Source organism: Sebastes umbrosus, chromosome 11, assembly GCF_015220745.1.
Source record: "Sebastes umbrosus isolate fSebUmb1 chromosome 11, fSebUmb1.pri, whole genome shotgun sequence".
Lineage (NCBI taxonomy): Eukaryota > Metazoa > Chordata > Actinopteri > Perciformes > Sebastidae > Sebastes > Sebastes umbrosus.
In genome coordinates, this window is record NC_051279.1 from 4,761,388 (window position 1) to 4,783,203 (window position 21,816).

The 21,816-nt window shown below is 39.5% G+C and overlaps 3 protein-coding genes across 7 annotated transcripts; 2 read left to right on the plus strand and 1 right to left on the minus strand.

The window, feature by feature from the left end:
- Window positions 1-255: 255 nt before the first annotated feature.
- On the minus strand, window positions 256-5,573 carry LOC119496891 (1-phosphatidylinositol phosphodiesterase-like). 4 transcript variants are annotated; one of them, XM_037784544.1, is made up of 5 exons: window positions 5,439-5,573; window positions 2,176-2,309; window positions 1,653-1,755; window positions 1,454-1,515; window positions 256-1,358 (listed from the first exon to the last, which is right to left on the minus strand). In XM_037784544.1, the coding sequence occupies exons 4-5, from the start codon at window positions 1,492-1,494 to the stop codon at window positions 512-514; spliced, it is 888 nt and encodes a 295-aa protein (XP_037640472.1). In that variant the 5' UTR covers window positions 1,495-1,515; window positions 1,653-1,755; window positions 2,176-2,309; window positions 5,439-5,573; the 3' UTR covers window positions 256-511. The 4 variants fall into 4 exon arrangements, with proteins under 4 accessions (XP_037640472.1, XP_037640473.1, XP_037640471.1 ...); XM_037784545.1 differs by having other exon boundaries at window positions 1,658-1,862; XM_037784543.1 differs by having other exon boundaries at window positions 1,653-1,862.
- Window positions 5,152-12,836, plus strand: LOC119496890 (ubiquilin-1-like). Of its 2 annotated transcripts, none has more exons than XM_037784541.1 (7): window positions 5,152-5,356; window positions 6,724-6,875; window positions 6,965-7,098; window positions 7,979-8,241; window positions 8,869-8,984; window positions 9,310-9,481; window positions 10,646-12,836. In XM_037784541.1, the coding sequence occupies exons 1-7, from the start codon at window positions 5,207-5,209 to the stop codon at window positions 10,799-10,801; spliced, it is 1,143 nt and encodes a 380-aa protein (XP_037640469.1). In that variant the 5' UTR covers window positions 5,152-5,206; the 3' UTR covers window positions 10,802-12,836. The 2 variants fall into 2 exon arrangements, with proteins under 2 accessions (XP_037640469.1, XP_037640470.1); XM_037784542.1 differs by having other exon boundaries at window positions 5,154-5,356; window positions 10,661-12,836.
- A 1,666-nt stretch (window positions 12,837-14,502) lies between these two features.
- lamtor2 (late endosomal/lysosomal adaptor, MAPK and MTOR activator 2) lies at window positions 14,503-18,848 on the plus strand. The gene is made up of 4 exons (XM_037785899.1): window positions 14,503-14,717; window positions 16,529-16,691; window positions 16,834-16,923; window positions 18,304-18,848. The coding sequence occupies exons 1-4, from the start codon at window positions 14,650-14,652 to the stop codon at window positions 18,358-18,360; spliced, it is 378 nt and encodes a 125-aa protein (XP_037641827.1). The 5' UTR covers window positions 14,503-14,649; the 3' UTR covers window positions 18,361-18,848.
- The last annotated feature ends 2,968 nt before the right edge of the window (window positions 18,849-21,816 follow it).

Below are 21,816 nucleotides of genomic sequence, written 5' to 3' on the forward strand. Positions count from 1 at the left end.
GGTAATAATATAATAATATAATAACACTGAGAGCAGCCACTCGGCTACATAACAAGTACTTTCCCTTTAGATATCTTAAGTACATTTTGCTATACTAATAATACTTATGTTCTTTTACGGTACTTTTACTTGTAATGGAGGATTTTTACATTGTTATATTGCTGCTACTTTTATCTAAAATAAAAGATCTGAGTATTCATTCCATAACTGTATGTACAAAAAAAAGAAACATCATTAAGCAGCACAAGCTTCAGATCAACGAGGAGGCAATAAAGTGAAATTTATTTTTGTCATGATCACAAAATGTTACTGCCATCGCTTCCAAAATTACACAGTTCAGGATACAAAGAGAAGGACAGTGTCAGTTCTCAGATTACATGTTGTATTTCCAGAATATGTCAGCTACACCACAGTGTGTACAGTGACTAGTGATGGAAAAGATACAGGAAACATTTCATAGTGATCCACCAGATTCAAACCCTCAACCTCTCAAACACACCATGGTGCATAATTACCACCAGTTTAAATTGATAACAGTTTGAATGAGGTCAATGCCGGGGAAGTCCATGGCAATGATACCAAAGCATGGTCTGGGCTGATTGGGATAAAACTGTCTGAGGTATTGATTGAGCCATGGGTTTACCTTTTCAGCCACTCTCTTTGGAGTCAGAAACATTCCCCAGAACGTACCAAGGCCGGTGCCGCTAGTGTAAGTCAAGACGGCATTAGCACCTCCACAAGCCTCGGTGGCTTGGTTCAGCTGCTTGATTATTCTGTTGTCTTTATCTTTAACGTTGCTAACCTTGGAGCTACCTTTCCCATCTGTATCTATGAGGGGAATTCCTATTGTGAAGGTGCTCTTCTGCAAGAAGACTATTTTCCCCCTGACCTGACCCATATTTGGCATTCCAGAGTTCACCCAGACTTGTTGGTCATTGCCAATCAGACTCTGCACCATTTCATTGACAGTTTTCTTCTCAAAAGACTCTGGTTGGACTCTAATGAGCACAGCCTCGGTCCTAAACTCTGACAGGAAGGCTCGGACAGTGTCTAGGACGTCCTTGAGAGTGGTGTGCTGGTACATCACCCCGTGCATGACATAGAGGGTGTTGCCCAGTCCGAACACTTTGAGATCCAGGAAACGAATGCCGGCCCTGAGCTGATCCTTTAGGGACAAGGCCTGGCATTCAGCCTCTGGACCTCCGTGGAGGGACATGCTGTCATGGGCACCGGGGAGGGTGATGAGAGAGAGGGTGCGTAAATTCTCAATGCCGGCCATCCATGGAATATTGTAGGCCCCCGGAAGTATGAGGTTTCCATCGTCATTGAAGAACTGGTCTTTTCCATGGCACAAAAAACTGATGATTTAAAACGAGATTTTGTGACGTCACAATAACTCCAAGTTGCAGCCTAAAAACAATCTATTCTTGAACTTGCAAAACATTATACTTACGTGACAGAAAGCAAGATAGAGTGGAAAAGCAGACACTTCATTCTTGCAGAAAGATGAGCAATCTAGTAAATAATTACAAAAATATCACATGAAAATCACAAGCTTTGAATAAAAGACATGCATGAATAAATTACAGATCAATTTACCAAGGTTTTAATTAACAGTGTCAGCTAAAATTAATCAATTTTTTGTATAATACCTTACAGCCAGAAGGATTTCACTGCTTACCACTCCAATGGTCAGAATGTGGACGGCTCAACAATAAAAACCCAAACTTATATGGCTTGGTTATCTGCAAAATTCTAGGTGTGGACCACAAAATGTATCAGTTATGTAATTCAGACTGATTGTTCTTGGTGTTGGACAATCTAACATGTTTGTGCAGATTGTGGTGTTTTAAGGCGGGTCCCTAAAAAAGAAATGGGTCAGATTAGATTTGATTTCTAACGGGAATTATCTTGAATGCAAACAGCCACACCAGTGCAACAAAAAAAAAACAATGACCAAGCTGTCATCTTTACCACGTAACTGGTGACATTATATTCAACGCTTGCCAGCAATAACTAAATAAAAGCTTATCACCTAAGGTAAACAGGGCAGAACTGAGGAATTGCTATGGAATTGCCCAGAACCTCATTGGTATCCATCTCTAGAGCATCAGTGATATTGGTGAGGTGAGGTGACTGCGCAGAGTTCAAAGATTATTAAAAGAAAATACCTACCCCGGCTTGTGAATAGCCTGTTCACCCTGCTGCCATCCGGCAAGTGATGGAGTATCTGCTGCCGTACCACCAGACTACAGAGCAGCTTCTTTCCTCTGGCTGCGAGACTCCTCAACTCCACCTCATCCTCCACACTCCACACCATAAAAAAGAGCTTCTTATTTTTCTAGTATCGCATAAAGGGACTACGACTCACATTTTGTTGTGCACGAGAAAAAAGTTGTAATATTACGAGAGTAAAGTCATAGCTTTACGAGAAAAAAATAAAATAACTCATAAAATTACTACTTTATAATTCTGACTTTATTCTCATAATACTACGACTTTTTTCTCATAAACTTTTGACTTTATTCTTGTTATATTATGACTGTATTCTCGAAACCTCAGCAAATGTACGACGGAGTATTAGAGCCACACTGAGGCGAAAAAAATCTGAGATTTCCAGAATAAAGTCATAACTTTACGAGGAAAAAAGTCATAATTTAACGAGAATAAAGTCATAACTTTGCAAGAAAATAGTCATAATGTTACGAGAAAAAAAGTTGTAATATTACGAGGATAAAGTCACAACTTTACGAGAAAAAAAGAAAATAACACGTAAAATTACTACTTTATAATATTGTGACTTTATTCTCGAAATCTCAGCAAATGTACGACGGAGTATTAGGGCCACACTGAGGGGGAAAAAAAATCTGAGATTTCCAGAATAAAGTCATAACTTTACGAGGAAAAAAGTCATAATTTAATGAGAATAAAGTCATAACTTTACGAGGAAAAAAGTCATAATTTAATGAGAATAAAGTCATAACTTTGCAAGAAATAGTCATAATGTTACGAGAAAAAGTCATAATATTATGAGAATAAAGTCATAACTTCACGAGAATAAAGTCATAACTTTACGAGAAAAAAAGAAAATAACACGTAAAATTACTACTTTATAATATTGTGACTTAATTCTCGAAATCTCAGATTTATTTTTTTTCCTCAATGTGGCCCTAATACTCGTACCACACAGACCTACAACAATGATAAATAAAAATGAAAAAGTAAATAAAGAACAGTTTTTCATTTCCATTTTTATAAATCCACAGGGAGCCACTGGAGAGGAGCTGAAGAGCCCCATGTGGCTCCGGAGCTGAAGAGCCCCATGTGGCTCCGGAGCTGAAGAGCACCATGTGGCTCCGGAGCTGAAGAGCCCCATGTGGCTCCGGAGCTGAAGAGCACCATGTGGCTCCGGAGCTGAAGAGCACCATGTGGCTCCGGAGCTGAAGAGCACCATGTGGCTCCGGAGCTGAAGAGCCCCATGTGGCTCCAGAACTGAAGAGCACCATGTGGCTCCAGAGCTGAAGAGCACCATGTGGCTCCAGAACTGAAGAGCCCCATGTGGCTCCAGAGCTGAAGAGCACCATGTGGCTCCGGAGCTGAAGAGCACCATGTGGCTCCGGAACTGAAGAGCCCCATGTGGCTCCAGAGCTGAAGAGCCCCATGTGGCTCCGGAACTGAAGAGCACCATGTGGCTCCAGAGCTGAAGAGCACCATGTGGCTCCGGAACTGAAGAGCACCATGTGGCTCCAGAGCTGAAGAGCCCCATGTGGCTCCGGAGCTGAAGAGCACCATGTGGCTCCAGAGCTGAAGAGCCCCATGTGGCTCCAGAGCTGAAGAGCACCATGTGGCTCCTGAGCTGAAGAGCACCATGTGGCTCCAGAACTGAAGAGCCCCATGTGGCTCCAGAACTGAAGAGCACCATGTGGCTCCAGAGCTGAAGAGCCCCATGTGGCTCCAGAGCTGAAGAGCACCATGTGGCTCCAGAGCTGAAGAGCACCATGTGGCTCCAGAGCTGAAGAGCCCCATGTGGCTCCAGAGCTGAAGAGCACCATGTGGCTCCAGAACTGAAGAGCACCATGTGGCTCCAGAGCTGAAGAGCCCCATGTGGCTCCGGAGCTGAAGAGCACCATGTGGCTCCGGAGCTGAAGAGCACCATGTGGCTCCGGAGCTGAAGAGCACCATGTGGCTCCGGAACTGAAGAGCCCCATGTGGCTCCGGAGCTGAAGAGCCCCATGTGGCTCCGGAGCTGAAGAGCAACATGTGGCTCCGGAACTGAAGAGCCCCATGTGGCTCCGGAGCTGAAGAGCACCATGTGGCTCCGGAACTGAAGAGCCCCATGTGGCTCCGGAGCTGAAGAGCAACATGTGGCTCCGGAGCTGAAGAGCAACATGTGGCTCCAGAACTGAAGAGCAACATGTGGCTCCGGAGCTGAAGAGCAACATGTGGCTCCAGAACTGAAGAGCACCATGTGGCTCCAGAACTGAAGAGCACCATGTGGCTCTGGAGCTGAAGAGCAACATGTGGCTCCGGAGCTGAAGAGCCCCATGTGGCTCCAGAACTGAAGAGCAACATGTGGCTCCGGAGCTGAAGAGCAACATGTGGCTCCAGAGCTGAAGAGCAACATGTGGCTCTGGAGCTGAAGAGCCCCATGTGGCTCTGGAGCTGAAGAGCAACATGTGGCTCCGGAGCTGAAGAGCCCCATGTGGCTCTGGAGCTGAAGAGCCACATGTGGCTCCGGAGCTGAAGAGCAACATGTGGCTCCGGAGCTGAAGAGCCCCATGTGGCTCTGGAGCTGAAGAGCACCATGTGGCTCCAGAGCTGAAGAGCCCCATGTGGCTCCGGAGCTGAAGAGCCCCATGTGGCTCCGGAGCTGAAGAGCCCCATGTGGCTCCAGAACTGAAGAGCACCATGTGGCTCCAGAGCTGAAGAGCCCCATGTGGCTCCGGAGCTGAAGAGCACCATGTGGCTCCAGAACTGAAGAGCACCATGTGGCTCCAGAGCTGAAGAGCCCCATGTGGCTCCGGAGCTGAAGAGCACCATGTGGCTCCGGAGCTGAAGAGCACCATGTGGCTCCGGAGCTGAAGAGCCCCATGTGGCTCCAGAGCTGCAGGTGTGAGATGTGATTAAGAAGAAGGCCGCTAGGTGGCAGCGTCGACTCAACCGGAAGTGACGCAGAACCCCAGAAGAAGAAGAAGAAGCAGTAAAGATGGCGGAGAGCAGCAGAGAGTTCTCTGAGGACTCCAACAACAACATGGATCAGAACGAGGCTCCGGGAGCGTCTCTGATGGTGGTCAACGTCAAAACACCCAACGGGAAGGAGGAGATCTCTATACCGGAGGATGCTTCAGTCTCTCAGGTAAGTTAACACCGGAAACAAAGCTAACCGTCCCGTGATGACGCGTTTCCTCACCGACACAGGTAGAAACGGTCATGTTTACCTGTTAATCAGCCGCGGGAGGCGTCTTTAAAGGTGTTTTAGTGATCTCACGGAAGGCTACTGTCTGTGTGCAGTGATTAAATGTTTACCTCAGAGTGACATCAACGTTTAAATTAATATTTATTCACTAACGACAGAAACCGGAAGCTAGCTAGCTAGCTAGCTAACGAGATGATGTTGCAATTGTGGAAGTATCGCGAGAGTTAGCCAGCTAAATGTGACATTAACAGTTACATCATTTTAACGTTGAAACTTTTTATTATTATTATTTCGAAATGACAGTTTCCATAGTAACAGCAGAACACATTAAAAACATTTACATACAAAAGAAGCATAGCGAAAACATAAACAAAGAGCTGTGCCAAACATTAAAGGACAACAGAAATTAAACAAAACAAACATAAAATAAAAAAATACACACAATAAAAATAAATAAGTAGATAATAATAAAAAAGACCACGTGTATGACAATAATTTCACTTAAAAACATTAAAGATATTGCGTACATTCATTGTTTTCATTGCTTTTTTGTTATGTGAGGAAAAAATTGTTGACAAATAATTCCTTTTCTTTCATAAATACAAAGAAATTAGGTTTTTTTTTGGTAAATTTACACTTGTAAATGTGGAACTTTGCGAGAATTAAAATTAAATTAATAAGAAAAAATGCGTTACTGTCTTTAGTCACTGTAATCATAGCAGCGAAATATAATTTTTCTATAGTACAGTGCAAAATCTGAGAAAATGTTAACAAATATAAAATTATTGACATCTTTCCACAATTCACATGTAAATTTACAGGACCAGAATAAATGAGAGCAAGTTTCAGGATGTGATTCGCAGAAGGAACAATTTGCATATGTCACTCTTTAACTTTTGTAAGAAATGTTTCACTGGATAGAATCTGTGGATCAACTTAAAAAAAAAAGAAACTGCAGTGAAATATTGTTTGTTCAGTTTGGTCTGAAGCGATAACGACTTATCTAACATTATCTGGGTTGACAGGTCGCTGATATTATCTGGGTGGGGTGCTGTTGACCAACATTGTTAGTTAAACAAGTCGAAGTAACGTTACTGATAATCACTCACTCACCTCTTCTGACTATTTTACGTCATAATCATAATAATTCTCTCCTCTAAATGACACCTGTTTTTAAAGTTGTAGGACACATCAATTTACTGTCCCTGTATATTCATATTAATTTACAACTTCAATACAGTCTCCTTTAAAGGTCCCATATCATGCTCATTGTCAGTTGCTCACTTGCTCTTGTCTCATTTGTCCAGTTCAAACAGGAGGTATCAAAAAAGTTCGAGGCTCAGCAAGACCAGCTGGTGTTGATATTTGCTGGAAAGATTCTGAAGGATGGTGATACCTTAAAGCAGCACGGTATCAAAGACGGGTTGACCGTTCATCTTGTCATCAAGACTGTCCCAAAGTAAGTACAATTCATTAAAAGATGTGTTTGTAGGTTAAGAGGCAAAGCTGGTAAGAGTTTTATTTGATGGTTGCTCTCTCTCTCCTAAGATCAACGGGTGACGGCACATCTCAGACAAGTTCTGCAACACCTCAAAATAACAGCAGCAGCAACAACGCCACTGTAACAGGCAGAGCGGGAGGTGGCACGAGTCAGACATCAACACAACCTGCTAATGCAATGAGTAAGATTTCTATACATTTTTAAAATGACTTGCTTGCTTTTTGCATCGCAGTGAGTTTAATTGTTGTGATCCTATCACATAGATTATGAAGTTGTAATTAGGGTTGCAAAGAACATCTGAATCCATTTGCCTCTCGTCTTATTTTTTCCACCAGTCTCTTCTCCTTTCCTGTAAGTAATTGTTGATGGCATGAATGGAAACCATCAGTGTACCGTAGGGAATTAGTGAGCCTTTACAACAAGCATGTGAAATGTACATCAGACACTATACACATTATACGCCATGCATTAAACATTAATGACTCAAAACACCACATACACAAAGCCATAGGCGTATACAGTGTTTCATAGAGGTTCAGCCTGCTCCATGTTAGTGGATGGGACATGGGGCAAACTGAAACGTCAAAGTACACATCAAATACCTTTTTTCCATAGATGGTTTCTGTCATTTTAGGTAGTTCTTATCACGCTGATGTACTTTCAAGTGTTGATTTTTCTGATAAGTTTGGTTTTAATGAGTTATTTGATGCTATAAAAAGGGGGGTGAGACATCATGATTGTCAAAATCTTAAGACGGCAGCTCCCGTAATTGGGAGTGGGAGGAAGAGGAGAAGTTAGGGAAGTTATGCTTGTTATTTATATGACTGAAAATGAATGCAGGATTCCTGCAGACTTGAAATCAATCCAAACTTTCAACTGCATTTCCACACCGTCTTGTGACAAGAAACCTTCATAAATGTAGAAACTTAAAAACATATTTGGGTATATACATCTGGGAGGACCAACACAATTGAATTATATAGCAAAATATAAGTTCCCTGTCAACAACACGTCCACATACCTGCAAGGAACTAATCTCCAGGTTTACTCCTCCCCCTCAGGTGGACTCGGTGACCTGTCCGGCTTGTTAGGTATGGGCATGCGTTCATCCAGCTTCATGGAAATGCAGCAGCAGGTGCAGAGCCAGCTGATGTCCGACCCGCAAATGTTGTCACAGGTGATGGGCAACCCGATGGTGCAGAACATGATGTCCAACCCAGACCTGATGAGACAGATGTTTGCAGGCAATCCTCAGATGCAGCAGCTCATGGGACGGAACCCGGACGTCTCCAGCATGTTCAACAACCCTGAGCTCATGAGACAGGTCAGTGCACAGTTGCTCATGATAGTGCCCTGAAACACCAAGTCAACCTCAAAGAGATAGCATCAAATGAATGTTTGTCTCTGTGTACATTTAATATGCCTGGCTGAACACCCATATGCTTACGCCTCCGGTCTTCCCCTGGTGTCCGTGGTAACCCTGTGTTTAATATCAGTGAATGTTCAGTGATATGATCCCAGGTACAACTTGATCTGGTGAAATGTGCTGGAATATAGAGGGGAAATCAACAGTACAGTGAGACATTAGTCATTCTGCAACAGGGAGCTCCCAACCAGCTTGAGGTTTGACACAGATGGCTTCTGACCAGAATGACTGACTTGCTTCTTCCTCAGCTCTCACTGTGTTTTGTTTTTGCCATTTGAATCCTCTCGTCCCTTGACAGACCATAAAGTTGGCAAGGAAGCCAATCAATGATGCAAGAGATGATGAGTAACCAGGAGTGGGCGCTTAGTAACCCTGAGAGCATCCCCAGGGTTAATAGTGCTCTATGGAGAACGGATGCAGACATCCGAATTGTTATCTTGTGTGCACAACATAAATTATCATCTCTCAGGACTTCGGGGACTCTGTTGGGTTTGGACTTAACTTGTCATGTTTCTCATTGAGCAGATGCAGAGTCCTGAAACGCTGTCTATGATGACCAACCCTAGAGCCATGCAGGCCCTCGTACAGATCCAACAGGGCATGCAGACCTTACAGACAGAAGCCCCGGGATTCATGTCCAGGTACAGGATGTTTGCTCTAAATCGTATAATTTAACCCTGTTTAATGTCTTAAACTGGCGGTTAACTCGGAATTAATCGAAATTCCTTTAGTGATTTAAATCATGAAAAGAAAAAGATCACTAAAGCTTAGAATAAGTCATTGAAATGTTGTATTTGTAAAGAAGCATAATATGTTAACCCAACAGATTCACATATACTGTGTGAGTTCTGTTTAATAGTTGGTAAGTATTGGTAGTGGTCGTTTGAAGTCACAGTGTATTTAGCTGAAATTCAAAGGAATTGCCACCGTTTTCTGGATTGTTGACATTTCTTTCCCCCTCTCTAGATTGTCTCCTGGAGGTCTCCCAGTTCCTCCAGCCACAAGAGGCGGCATCCCCCCAGAGAGCCCTCAGCCTCCTTCCATGGCAACAGGATCCAGTCCCTCCTTACCCACCAGTCCTTCTCAGCAACAGCTCATGCAGCAGATGTTACAGATGTTTGCAGGCGGAGGGCCATCAGTAGGTTTCATCTAATTGCTTGAATTTGACCTGTTTTCTAAAGTCAGGCAGGTGAAACTCGTTAACTAGACGCATGTTACAGCTCCATCAGTTTTGATTCTTCTTTTCTCATGTCAACCTCTTAACAACTTGTTGGGATTGTTAGTCTTTTTGGCTGGACCGCAGAGGGCCAGCCCTACAAACGCAAAAAGTCAGTCACTGACTGACTGACTGAGTGATGAAGTTACACGATTGGTTGGCCGAGTGTTTTGGAGTTTCCTCATTGGCTGTTGCTCTTTCAAAATGAAAAGGCAGGAACAGTCCTTTATGCAAATGAGCCCGTCCAGCGCGACGCGTCCGGCTCACGAAACTTAGACCAAGCTGTCAAACTAGGCGATATAGTTCTAAAATGAAACAAGATTCAGCAGTGGCATAGACTATTTCTCACTTAAAATGTTTTCAGAAGTAGATTTTGGTGGATTGTTTAGACAGAATAACAGAAAATTTACAAGCAGGCCGGCATGTTGTTTCCTGTTTGAAATGGCGAGCAGAAAACCAGGAACCAATCACGTGCCATGAAAGGTATGTCACCGCTTGAACGGCCAGTTGAGCGGAGCAGCGCGTCCCCTAGAGTCCTCAACGGACCTGGTGGACATGTACCGCTAGATTTAACTTTACAGACATGAAGAAATTCACAGACTGACCGTACACGGTCCAGACACATACTCAGTTTTTACCGAGTCTTTTTCTTTGAGACCAATAGATAATTTACCCTATCTGTAAATTTGATTGGCATTGACATTAAATATGTATATGGCTTTAACGCTCTTTTGAATAATATTAATATGATAAGATAGTATGAAATATAAGTATGTAATTACTGAAAGAAGATGAAGTGTCAGAGACAATGTAAATGATAAAAGCGCTTAAACGATCGGTGAAAGTGTAAGTTAATGACCGTTGAATGAATTGTTCTTCTGTTGGTTTTGAAGGTGAATTACTGCTTAGAGTGCTTGATTTCAGTTTGATTATATTTGGAAAGGCAACGGTGTTAAAATCAACTGGTATAAATGATATAAATAAACATTTGGTGGAGTCTCTTCACTCACTAAATAAAGTCTGTAATCAGAATCTGAAAAAAGATGTCCACCTCTGTAAATGAGCAGTATCTGACCTCACGAGTAGTCTCCTCCCTCACAGCTTCAGACCCCGGAGGTCCGTTTCCAGCAGCAGCTCGACCAGCTCAGCACCATGGGCTTCATCGACCGCCAAGCCAACCTGCGGGCGCTCATCGCTACTGGAGGCGATGTCAACGCCGCCATCGAGAGACTGCTGGCCTAACTCACTTCTGTGGTTGAGGGGTGGAAGACTGGTAGAGTTGGGGACTGGCGTGGGAGATTTTAAAGAAGTTAGTACATGAACACAGTCCTACATCAAGTCTGACCTGACACCCAGATAGCCACAGCGGTGTCACAATCACTTGTTATCTCTTCAGCTGATCTGTAAATCATAGGAAGGATAAACGGGGAGATTGAGGAAGGATGTTGTTGGTTTCTAACAGAATTGGTCCGATGCTAAATGCTGTGGTAGTACTGCTACTGTGAAATTGACGCCACGACTATCACTGCCCCAACCAATGAGTTACTCCTGCAAGTGCAGTCAGAGATGATTTCTGACATGACAAGTGCTGTCTGCCTGAGGTTACCAAGGAATTAACTTTTAATTGTTACTCATTTTCCCATTATTTAATTTTAACAGATTGTATTTATGTAGTTAGATAAAGAGTTTTGAATGAGGTTGTTGTTGCAGTAGATTGGATGATGGCCTTCCGTGCTCTCAGCTTGTTTCCACATGTTCCTCTTGCCTGGTATTTATTTAAAGGTACAGTGTGTAGGATTCGGCGGCATCTAGTGGTGCGGTTGCAGATTGCAACCAACTGAGTACCCCTCCGTTCACTCCTCCTTTTCCAAGACTGCGGTAACGTGAGCCACCAAGCGCATGCATGTGTCCAATTTTCCTTCGGGACAATATAGTCTATCTTATCTTAAAACCGTGGTAACGCCGTTCACCTCTCTCAGAGGTCATCCTTACCATAATAACACTACTTTAGGAGCAACGGAAGTCGGACGACGGCTGGCCGTATCATGGTTTCGCATTCTGCAGCTCATGTTACCGCAGTTTCACAGGCGTGTCAGAGAACTACGTTGGCCTTCAGGTAATGTAAAAACTCCCGCTCCCTACGTAGATATGAAGGGCTCATTCTAAACTAACAAAAACACACAAAAAAAAAAATTTAGTTTCAGATGATTATATACTAATGAAAACATAGTTATGAATATTATATTCCATTTCTGCTAATAGATCCCCCAAAATGCTACACACTGTTCCTTTCTGTTATCTCTTCATGTAAGATTTTTACCCTGGCAGGTTCTTGACACGTTGTATTTCCCCCAAAAACACTTCTCAGTGCTGAATATTGTTTGTATGGTCGGTACTGCTGCCTAAGAGAAAGTGAACGTTTTTGGATTGTAGGACCAAGTTTGTGTATATGTGTTTGTAGAGGAGGTTTGAACAATGTGACATTATACATAGTGAGAGGATAGAGGACTTTCCAACTGGCAGAGATTTTGCTATGTTGAGGTAGATATCCATTTAATATCTCTGGTTGTTGTGCCGATAGTGTTGCCAGGCTGATATTGGGTTTACATGATTTTCCTCAAGTACATTTGTCAGGTTTTCCATTTGCAGAATTAGCTAAAACAGTCATTTACATCTGATTGTTTTAATATATAAATTGTTCTACAATGGAAGTCCCAGAATCACTTCAGCGCCTTAAAAAATGACATATACCATGACAGGTTTTTATTCATATCACCCACTCCTAGTATAGACCGTGTCATTAGAATTAACCTTCTCAGCAAACCGGTTTTATTCAAGTTGATTTCCTGTCGACTAACAGTGTTTTTTTTGTTCTAAACTATAAAATCATGTCTCTGTGTACTGTCAGTGCCCTGATGATACACTTGTGGTTATACTCAATAGAAACTGTTAAAAGCCATTGCAGGGAATTGTTTTTAATGGGATTCATAGATGAATCAAACCCTTTCACAATAACAATGTTGTGAATTTCCACACAAGCAGTGTAGTGCCTAAATATAATGTTGGGTTCTGCAATATATTGCAAAATAATCTGTGAAATCTAATATAAGATATAAAATATAAGTAGCCAAATAAAATGTTTTTTTCAATCCAATAAATTGATTTTTTTTTTTTATTTAATAGTTTTGTCTATTCTAAACATGTTGGCAATGAAATTTGACAGCTATGTTATGTTGAATTTAACAATTCTTTTAATTATTAAAAATGAAATGACCTATTTGTTGTTATCGCTCCTTTTTTAATGTGTTTATTTTTTGTCTTGCAGTCTTTATTGTCATGTATACAACAATTGCAGTGAAGCAGTCGTTGGCAAGGAAATTCTTAGATCTCAAGCTCCCTCCACCATATATATGTGTATATAAAAACTTTTATATATACATATAAATATATTAAAAAAAATATGTATATATAACATTTTATTTATATAAAATTGTAATTGAATCTAAGACATATGATAGTGAGATAAGAAAGTAAGATAGAAAACTGGTAATGTGATGAGTAATAGTAAATTGTATAAACCCTAATCTAAACAGGTTGTGCAGTAATGCAGTATACATATTGTAGACAGGTATACATGTACATATACAGTATATACTGTGATGATAAACAGGTAGTTAATAAATAAATAAATATACTGTGATGTGTACAGGTATAAACAGGTAGTAAATAAATAAATATACTGTGGTGTGTACAGGTATAAACAGGTAGTAAATAAATAAATATACTGTGATGTGTACAGGTATAAACAGGTAGTAAATAAATAAATATACTGTGGTGAGTACAGGTATAAACAGGTAGTTAATAAATAAATAAATATACTGTGATGTGTACAGGTATAAACAGGTAGTAAATAAATAAATATACTGTGGTGTGTACAGGTATAAACAGGTAGTTAATAAATAAATATATATACTGTGATGCGTACAGGTATAAACAGATAGTAAATAAATAAATATACTGTGGTGTGTACAGGTATAAACAGGTAGTTAATAAATAAATAAATATACTGTGATGTGTACAGGTATAAACATGTAGTAAATAAATAAATAAATATACTGTGGTGTGTACAGGTATAAACAGGTAGTTAATAAATAAATAAATATACTGTGATGTGTACAGGTATAAACATGTAGTAAATAAATAAATATACTGTGGTGTGTACAGGTATAAACAGGTAGTTAATAAATAAATAAATATACTGTGTTGTGTACAGGTATAAAGAGATGATAAATAAATAAATTTACTGTGGTGTGTACAGGTATAAACAGGTAGTAAATAAATATATATACTGTGGTTTGTACAGATATAAGCAGGTAGTAAATAAATAAATATACTGTGTTGTGTACAGGTATAAACAGATGATAAATAAATAAATTTACTGTGATGTGTACAGGTATAAACAGGTAGTAAATAAATATATATACTGTGGTGTGTACAGGTATAAACAGGTAGTAAATAAATAAATATACTGTGATGTGTACAGGTATAAACAGGTAGTAAATAAATAAATATACTGTGATGTGTACAGGTATAAACAGGTAATAAATAAATAAATATACTGTGATGTGTACAGGTATAAACAGGTAGTAAATAAATATATATACTGTGGTGTGTACAGGTATAAACAGGTAGTAAATAAATATATATACTGTGTTTTGTACAGGTATAAGCAGGTAGTAAATAAATAAATATACTGTGATGTGTACAGGTATAAACAGATGATAAATAAATAAATTTACTGTGATGTGTACAGGTATAAACAGGTAGTAATACAAGTGGAAGAAATGTATAAAGTCTGCACATTGGGCTTGACATAGTAAATATGCAGGTAAATCAAATAAGCTAGTCATTTCGATGCCTACAATTCCCACAATGCATTGGGAACACAATGCAACCGGAAACTGAAGAGCGCAGTCAGCTGACTGGACTGTGTGTTGTTGAGTAGTTCTGACAGTTAAACGCAGTTCTTTAGTCATTAAATAATATAACATAGCTGTTTTATATTATTATACGTTAGTGTGTCAGTAGATATGTTACGACCGAAGGCGTTGACGCAGGTTCTCAGCCAGGCGAACACTAACGGAGTCCAGAGCACCCTGTGAGTACAGATAGATAGATAGTTAGCAGCATGCTAACTGGAGTTAATGTGGTGTATTACCTTTATACAGTTTGTTGTTGTTGTTGTTGTTGTTGTTGTTGTTGTTGTTGTGACATCGGAGGGCTTTTTGACACACACTGAACATTACAAAGACTCTGCTAATGTTAAATAATAACTTGACGAACAGACTAATCCCCAATAACAAGTAAGTTAGACAAATATTAGCTAGTAACATCAACTAATGCATTTTGTTTACAGTGATATATATATTTATATACTTATATATATATATTTATATTTATATATATATATATACATATTTATATACTTATATATATATATATTTATATTTATATATATATATATTTATATTTATATATATATATATATTTATATACTTATATATTTATATTTATATATGTATATATATATTTATATACTTATATATATTTATATTTATATAAATATATTTATATATTTATATATATATTTATATACTTATATATATTTATATTTATATATATATATATTTATATATATATATATATATTTATATACTTATATATATACATTTTAGAGACACTGTGTGCAGCTTACATGTTGTTTGCAAGTAGTACGACTTGAATTATCTGAAATGTAGGGCTGCAACTAACTAACTTATTGTTATTGTTGACTAGTCTGACAGTTATTGCTGTCGTTGTGGTATAAAAATGTCATGAAATAGTGGAAAATGCTGGTTATAATTTCAAGTTGACGTCTTCACCACATTTGAGAAGCTGGAAGCAGTGAATTTTATTTATTTTTTTGCTTGAAAAAATATTGAAACGATTATTTTATTATCAATGTATTTGCTGATCCTTTTTTTGTGATGTAATAGTTTCAGCTCTACTGAAATTATTCATAGTCATAATAGTCAACTATTCCTGCCTTTCTACAGATGCTTTCATTTGTAATCATTTTTTGGATATAAATAGGTCTTATTGCCATTTCAAATTGGGATTCAAAATGTTCTTTAAAGGTCCCATATTATAAAAAAGTGAGATTTTCATGTTTTTTTATTATAAAGCAGGCTTAAGTCCTATAGAAATACTGTGAACGTATCGAAACACTCAATCCACAGGAAAATACACACGACCTGTATTGAGAAACTCTGCATTTAAAACAAGCTGTCAGGATTTCTGCCCATTTGTGATGTCACGAATATACAATATTTAGACCCTTGATACAATTTTAAATGTAAACATTCTAAATGTGTCCCAGTTTATTTCCTGTTGCAGTGGATGTGAATGTCATCAGCTGACAGGAAGTACAAATGGACCCAAGCTGTTGCCTAGCAACGCAATTCTGTTGCAATTCCGTCAAAATGCGCTAAAACGCAGCGTTTCAGACAGAAGGGTAAATACAGGTATATTCAGGCAGACAGTATGAGGAAAATAAAGTTTTTTTGAACATTGCAGCATGTAAACATGTTCTAGTAGAAACACAAAATACAAGTATGAACCTGAAAATGAGCACGATATGGGACCTTTAAAAGTCTTGAATCTAATTTAATCAAACTTGCAAGCACCTTGAATAAACTGCAATATAATTCATAACAATTTACATATTTGTACATAGTTCAGACCATAGACTGTACTACTACATACTTTATATACAGTATATACTATGATTAGGTTTGTGTATATATATTGCCAGCGTTAGGTAGCTTGCTAGAGATGGCTTGAGTAAAATCCATACGCTGACAGTTTTATAGTAAAATCATTTCCCATGTTTATCTGCCGGATTCCTGAAACTTTCAACATCTTCACCAGGTTACTAAATAATGAAGGTTCCCTTCTGGCTTACTCCGGGTACGGGGACACCGACGCACGAGTAACAGCCGCCATCGCTAGCAACATCTGGGCGGCCTACGACAAGAACGGCCACCAAGCCTTTAACGAGGACAAACTCAAATTCATACTCATGGATTGTATGGTAAGAAGCGCAGTTCTTCCACATTCATTGCAGTTGTTCTCCGGTATATGATCAGTGTGTGTGTTTGTGTGTGTGTGTGTGTGTGACATGGACAGTTTGAACTGAGGCACTTTGTCACCTTCTCTCTTCTTTTCTCTCCCAGGAAGGACGAGTGGCCATCACTCGAGTAGCCAACCTCCTACTGTGTATGTATGCCAAAGAGACAGTGGGCTTTGGGATGCTTAAAGCCAAGGTGAGAGTTTTAGTTCAGTCATTAGTTTCCAATACAACCAGTGTCCTGCTTTGTCGTAGTTTGCTGTATTTGCCAAGCTCGTTTGTATATTCTCGGTTAGAGCGCACACGTGATGGGGCCTTTTCCAGCTTTATTGAACAAAAAATGACCTTCACCATGTCACCCGGAGTCCTCGACAGGTCCAGATATTTAGCATGCTAGATATCTGGATCGCGTCTGCGATGCATCGGCGAGCACAGTTCTCACATGACGCTCAAACGGCGATGTGCAAGCGGAGGGCCAATGCCGATTTGCCTCTGATATGGGGCTTTTATCAGGGATCTTGTTATGTTGTGTTTCGTTGTGTGAACTAGCTATAATCTGTCGTTTCGGTCTTAGTCGACTAAGATTTCTTTCGTCAATTAGTCATTTTTTAATGCTTTTTCTTGCTGAATGACTTATTTCCAAGAAACTTGTAAACACAAGATTTAAAGTGAAGCTTTTTCTTTGTGGAGAAATTCAGTTTCACAGATCTGTTGATAAAAGTTTCAGTAGGCAACAATGTTTTTGGCATCAGTAGGCAAAAAGTCCAAAATATCAGCATATTAACTAATAACTTTCAGCATATTGTAATTCAAGTGTTGTGAGAGAAAACTAGTCTTCTGCACCTCCTCATGGCTCTGTTTTCAGGCTTTAAAAGATCTAGCCTGTGACAGGAGACTTTGGCCAATCACAGGTCATTTCATTGAGACAGCGTTCCTATTGGCTGTGCTCCGGCTGGTGGGCGGTGCTTGGGATTTCCTCAGTAGATCTCAACATGGCTGCCGCCTCACAAACTTTCTCATTTTACAGCTAAACAGTACACTACAAGATGTTTCTGAAAACATTTGAGGCAAGAAATAGGCATTACAGTAACCGAATATTGATTCATATTTGATCAGCGCTGCCTAGTTTGACCGTTTGGTCGGAGTTTGCGAGTGATTGACAGCTGCTCAGAGACGGCAAGGCTCCAGCTCAGCTCTGATTGGTTGTTTTCCTCCGGTCTGTGAAATCCTGCAGATGCCGTTAAGAGCACTGGAAGACACAGAGGCACATGATTTTTTTCAGATTACAGGTCTCATGTCAGGATATACTGACCGTTTTATAAAAATAACTTTTCTTTAATCATATTTGCTCCATTTCTACTCAGAGCAGCTTTAATTCAACTGATCGATTAGTCAACGAAACTGTATGAGTATTGGTCGACCAAGAATTTCTTTGGTCGAGGACAGCCCTACTTATAGCACAGCTTGTACGCTACACCACACCACATAAGGCAGTGGCTTAAACTAATCCAGCATTATACCCGTCACTCTGAATACAGCCTTTGTTACCATTGTTGTGTGTATGTTGTGTTTATAGGCTGAAGCCCTGGTGCAGTACCTGGAGGAACCATTAACCCAAGTAGCAGCGTCATAGTGGAGATGTGACTGAAGCTCTGCCTGGAAAACAAGCATCATGTGATCCAGGTCATTCATGGACTACTGTAACAATCTGTGTACATGCATATATATCTATGAGTGAGTGAGTGTGAGGGGCGGGGGGGTTTGGTGTATTTATAATCATAGTGTTGAAACTAATAACTTGTATGGGTTTTTAAAGTCTTTTCCCTCTCATGTGACGCTCGTGTTCATCTACTGGTCTGTTCTGAAAGTCCCACAGTGTGTACAGCTGCTGAAAGGAATCCACTATCAACTGCTCCCACGATTCATTCATTCATTTGCAGTGTTAGTTCAGGCATGCCGATCACATTTAAGCAAAAAAAATTTAACATTTTGAATCCTGTCAGAGGAGTAAAATGGTTCGTGGAAACTTTCATACGAATGTCTGTCTGATAAAATGCAATTAATATTATTTGCTATACGTTTTGTTTCAAAGCTGTCAAATAAACAATTTTTGGATTAATATACACTTTTATTATTTAGTGTTTGGTTTGAGTGGGTTATTATTATAGATTAGTTCAAAGATAAAATATCAGGTTTACCAGGTTTTCTTACCAGGATAAAGTTTTGAGTAGCCGTAGTTTCATTACGTTCTCTGGTATGAATTGAATTGTGTCCGTGTCAATTAAAAAGGTCTGCAAAAGAAAGCTTGAAAGAAAATCTTAAATCAATATGAAACAATTTAGATGTATTTTTATATTATATATTTTAAGAGGTATTGGCTACATTATTACCCTTTTACAAAGCTTATCCTAATCCTCATGTTGTTATTTTGATTTTATTGAAAAAAATATTCTTATTTTCATCATAATCACATTACCATGATGCTGTTAAAATGATTGCTTTTTCGCAAGTATTACATACATCTTCTGTTACTTGAAGATGTGACCTAAATTACTAAATTTTGCATCCTCAGCTGTCTGGCATTTTGTGACAAAACATGACAGCAAAATGTACTTGTCAAAAGTAAAAGTACTCATTATGAAAATGGCCATATTCAGATTGTTATATTTTGCAAATATAAATAAAACACTTGTATCTTTATATATATTAAGATAATTACAGGATATACACTGATCATCCATAACATTAGGTCAGCATGGGCACCCTGATTGGTCTGCGGCTACGCAGCCCCGTACGCAACAAACTGCTCCCCACTGTGTGTTCCGACACCTTTCTATCAGATCCAGCATTAACTTTTTCAGCAGTTTGAGCTCCAGTAGTGTTTCTATTGGATCGGACAACACGGGCCAGCCTTCGCTGCCCACGTGCATCAATGAGCCTCGGGTCTGACCCTGTCGCTGGTTCACTGGTTTTCCTTCCTTGGACCACTTTTGGTAGGTCCTGACCACTGCAGACCGGGAACATCCCACAAGAGCTGCAGTTCTGGAGATGCTCTGACCCAGTCGTCTAGCCAGCACTAGTTGGCCCTCGTCAAAGTCGCTCACATCGTTACGCTGGCCCAATTTTTCTGCTTCCAACACAAAGTTTAAAATGTTCACTTGCTGTCTAACATATACCCCCCCCCCCACTGCCAGGTGCCATTGTAACCAGATAATCAATGTTATTCACCTCACCTGTCAGTGGTCTGAATGTTATGGCTTTTATGTGTTTCATTATATCAGACTATTGACTCACTCTTTGCTCATGTGCCTTAAAACCTGAAATGAATATTAATAAAAATCCTTTCAAGTGGCAGAATTATTTAAAAACTAAATAAACATGGTTAGTGTTTCCAGGTGCAGTTTAATCACAGCCCAAGGCTTGCACAAAGTGTTTTTAACTTCACATGATGTCATTAATAAGACATGTTGATGACTTACCGCTGAATATTTAAAGGTAGATAGATAGATAGATAGATAGATAGAATACACAATATAATTAATATTAGAACACTACAAATATACCAGACTACTACAACTGGCAAAAAGAAAATCTAAAATAGGCTATGAACATAGAATAACATACTATATACATAAGTAAAGTGTGCAAGATGCAATGTTTTGTTTTTAAATAAAAAATGAAATGAGGTAAGAAACCGATGTCCAGTTATTGCAAGAGCAAAACAGAATGGAGTCTGGTCGAGTCTGGACAGAGGTGAGGCGTTGTAGACGGTTATTGCTTTGGGCTGGACAGATTTCCTGTATCGGTCCTTGTGACATGGTACATATTGTCATAGTTCTTGATAAAAATGTTCAACATTAGGTTTGGAGTCCGACCATCTTTTCTTGTAAATGTGGAATTTTCCCCAAAAAATAGAATTAACTGCACAAAGAACATAAAATCTTCTTCCTTCTCATTACCTTCAAAACACATAAGAACGTCCTTGTCCTGAGATTGAACTGTTTGCCCAGTTTTCCTTCTTTTTTTATACCTTATTTTTTGTTGTTTTATAACAAAAAACAAACAAACAAACAATACAGACAACATAAGACAGACAAGGTCATCCTGAGTGAGGTGAAATGCTTAACATCGTATGACATTATATACATTTGTAAGAAAAGAAAAGAAGCTGTGTAACATAGCAGAATGCAAGTCCATGGTTCCTTAGAGACCTAGAATGTCCTTTAAAGCCTTAGACGTCCCTCTAGTCCAACATCATTCATGGGAGAAGGAAGCAAAGTTTTCCACAACAAAATACAATAAATTCACTTCTCATCTCCATTCACTTCAGGTTCGAGTCAGATTTCCAGTTCTTCTAGTATTTTTCACCTTTTTTGGTGGCATGTCTCAGAGAGAGAGAAAGTCACTTGTTCCATACTGTAAATTTCCTGAACAATTTTTTTCCATTCAAGGACTGTTTGGAGATTCCTTATTCAACCATTTCCTGGTTATTGCTTTTCTAGCAGCTTAAAGTATCTGTAGTAAATATCTGTCCTGCTTTTTCAGCCCAGTTGGTATGTTTCCCAAATATAAAATCAAGCTCTGAGCTAATTATTGATCTGATCGCAGAGACGACGTCTACCAAGTAAGAAGACATATCAGGGCATTTCCAAAAGATGTGAAAATGACCAGCAGACATATAACCACACAATCTCCAACACTGACCAAGCTCAGGTTTGTTACTCTGTGACTCTTTCATTTTAGGCCATTTTTCCTTCTTAAATAATGTTCCACATCCACCCAAAATATTCTGGTATACACACACACTGATAAAACAAATGACATATTGTTTCTTCTTCTACTTCACAGAGTGTTTTTTCTTGTAGTTGTGAAAAACAATAATACTTCCTGCTTCCTGCATGCAGTGATCTGATGAGTCCAGCAGGAGGCGTCTGACAGTCCCCGTCAGCTGTACCTGCTTAGTCGCCTCACCTGTCCAACCTGCCCTGCTGTTAGGACACACCTCCAGCTGCACCACCAACACCACCACCACCACAACCACCTCCATCACCACCACTCCCTGACACAACAAGCCCCGCCTGCTGCAGCA

What these genes read in the sequence shown, in the direction of transcription:
- LOC119496891 (XM_037784546.1), bottom strand. Translation starts at nt 1,494, where the DNA reads ATGAAGTGTCTGCTTTTCCACTCTATCTTGCTTTCTGTCAC. An exon ending in TCTATCTTGCTTTCTGTCAC is followed by an intron (nt 1,359 to 1,453) that starts GTAAGTATAATG and finishes TTAAATCATCAG; the next exon opens with TTTTTTGTGCCATGGAAAAG.
- LOC119496890 (XM_037784541.1), top strand. Translation starts at nt 5,207, where the DNA reads ATGGCGGAGAGCAGCAGAGAGTTCTCTGAGGACTCCAACAACAACATG. An exon ending in ACAACCTGCTAATGCAATGA is followed by an intron (nt 7,099 to 7,978) that starts GTAAGATTTCTA and finishes CCTCCCCCTCAG; the next exon opens with GTGGACTCGGTGACCTGTCC. An exon ending in GCCCCGGGATTCATGTCCAG is followed by an intron (nt 8,985 to 9,309) that starts GTACAGGATGTT and finishes CCCCCTCTCTAG; the next exon opens with ATTGTCTCCTGGAGGTCTCC.
- lamtor2 (XM_037785899.1), top strand. Translation starts at nt 14,650, where the DNA reads ATGTTACGACCGAAGGCGTTGACGCAGGTTCTCAGCCAGGCGAACACT. An exon ending in AACGGAGTCCAGAGCACCCT is followed by an intron (nt 14,718 to 16,528) that starts GTGAGTACAGAT and finishes CATCTTCACCAG; the next exon opens with GTTACTAAATAATGAAGGTT. An exon ending in TCATACTCATGGATTGTATG is followed by an intron (nt 16,692 to 16,833) that starts GTAAGAAGCGCA and finishes TTTCTCTCCCAG; the next exon opens with GAAGGACGAGTGGCCATCAC.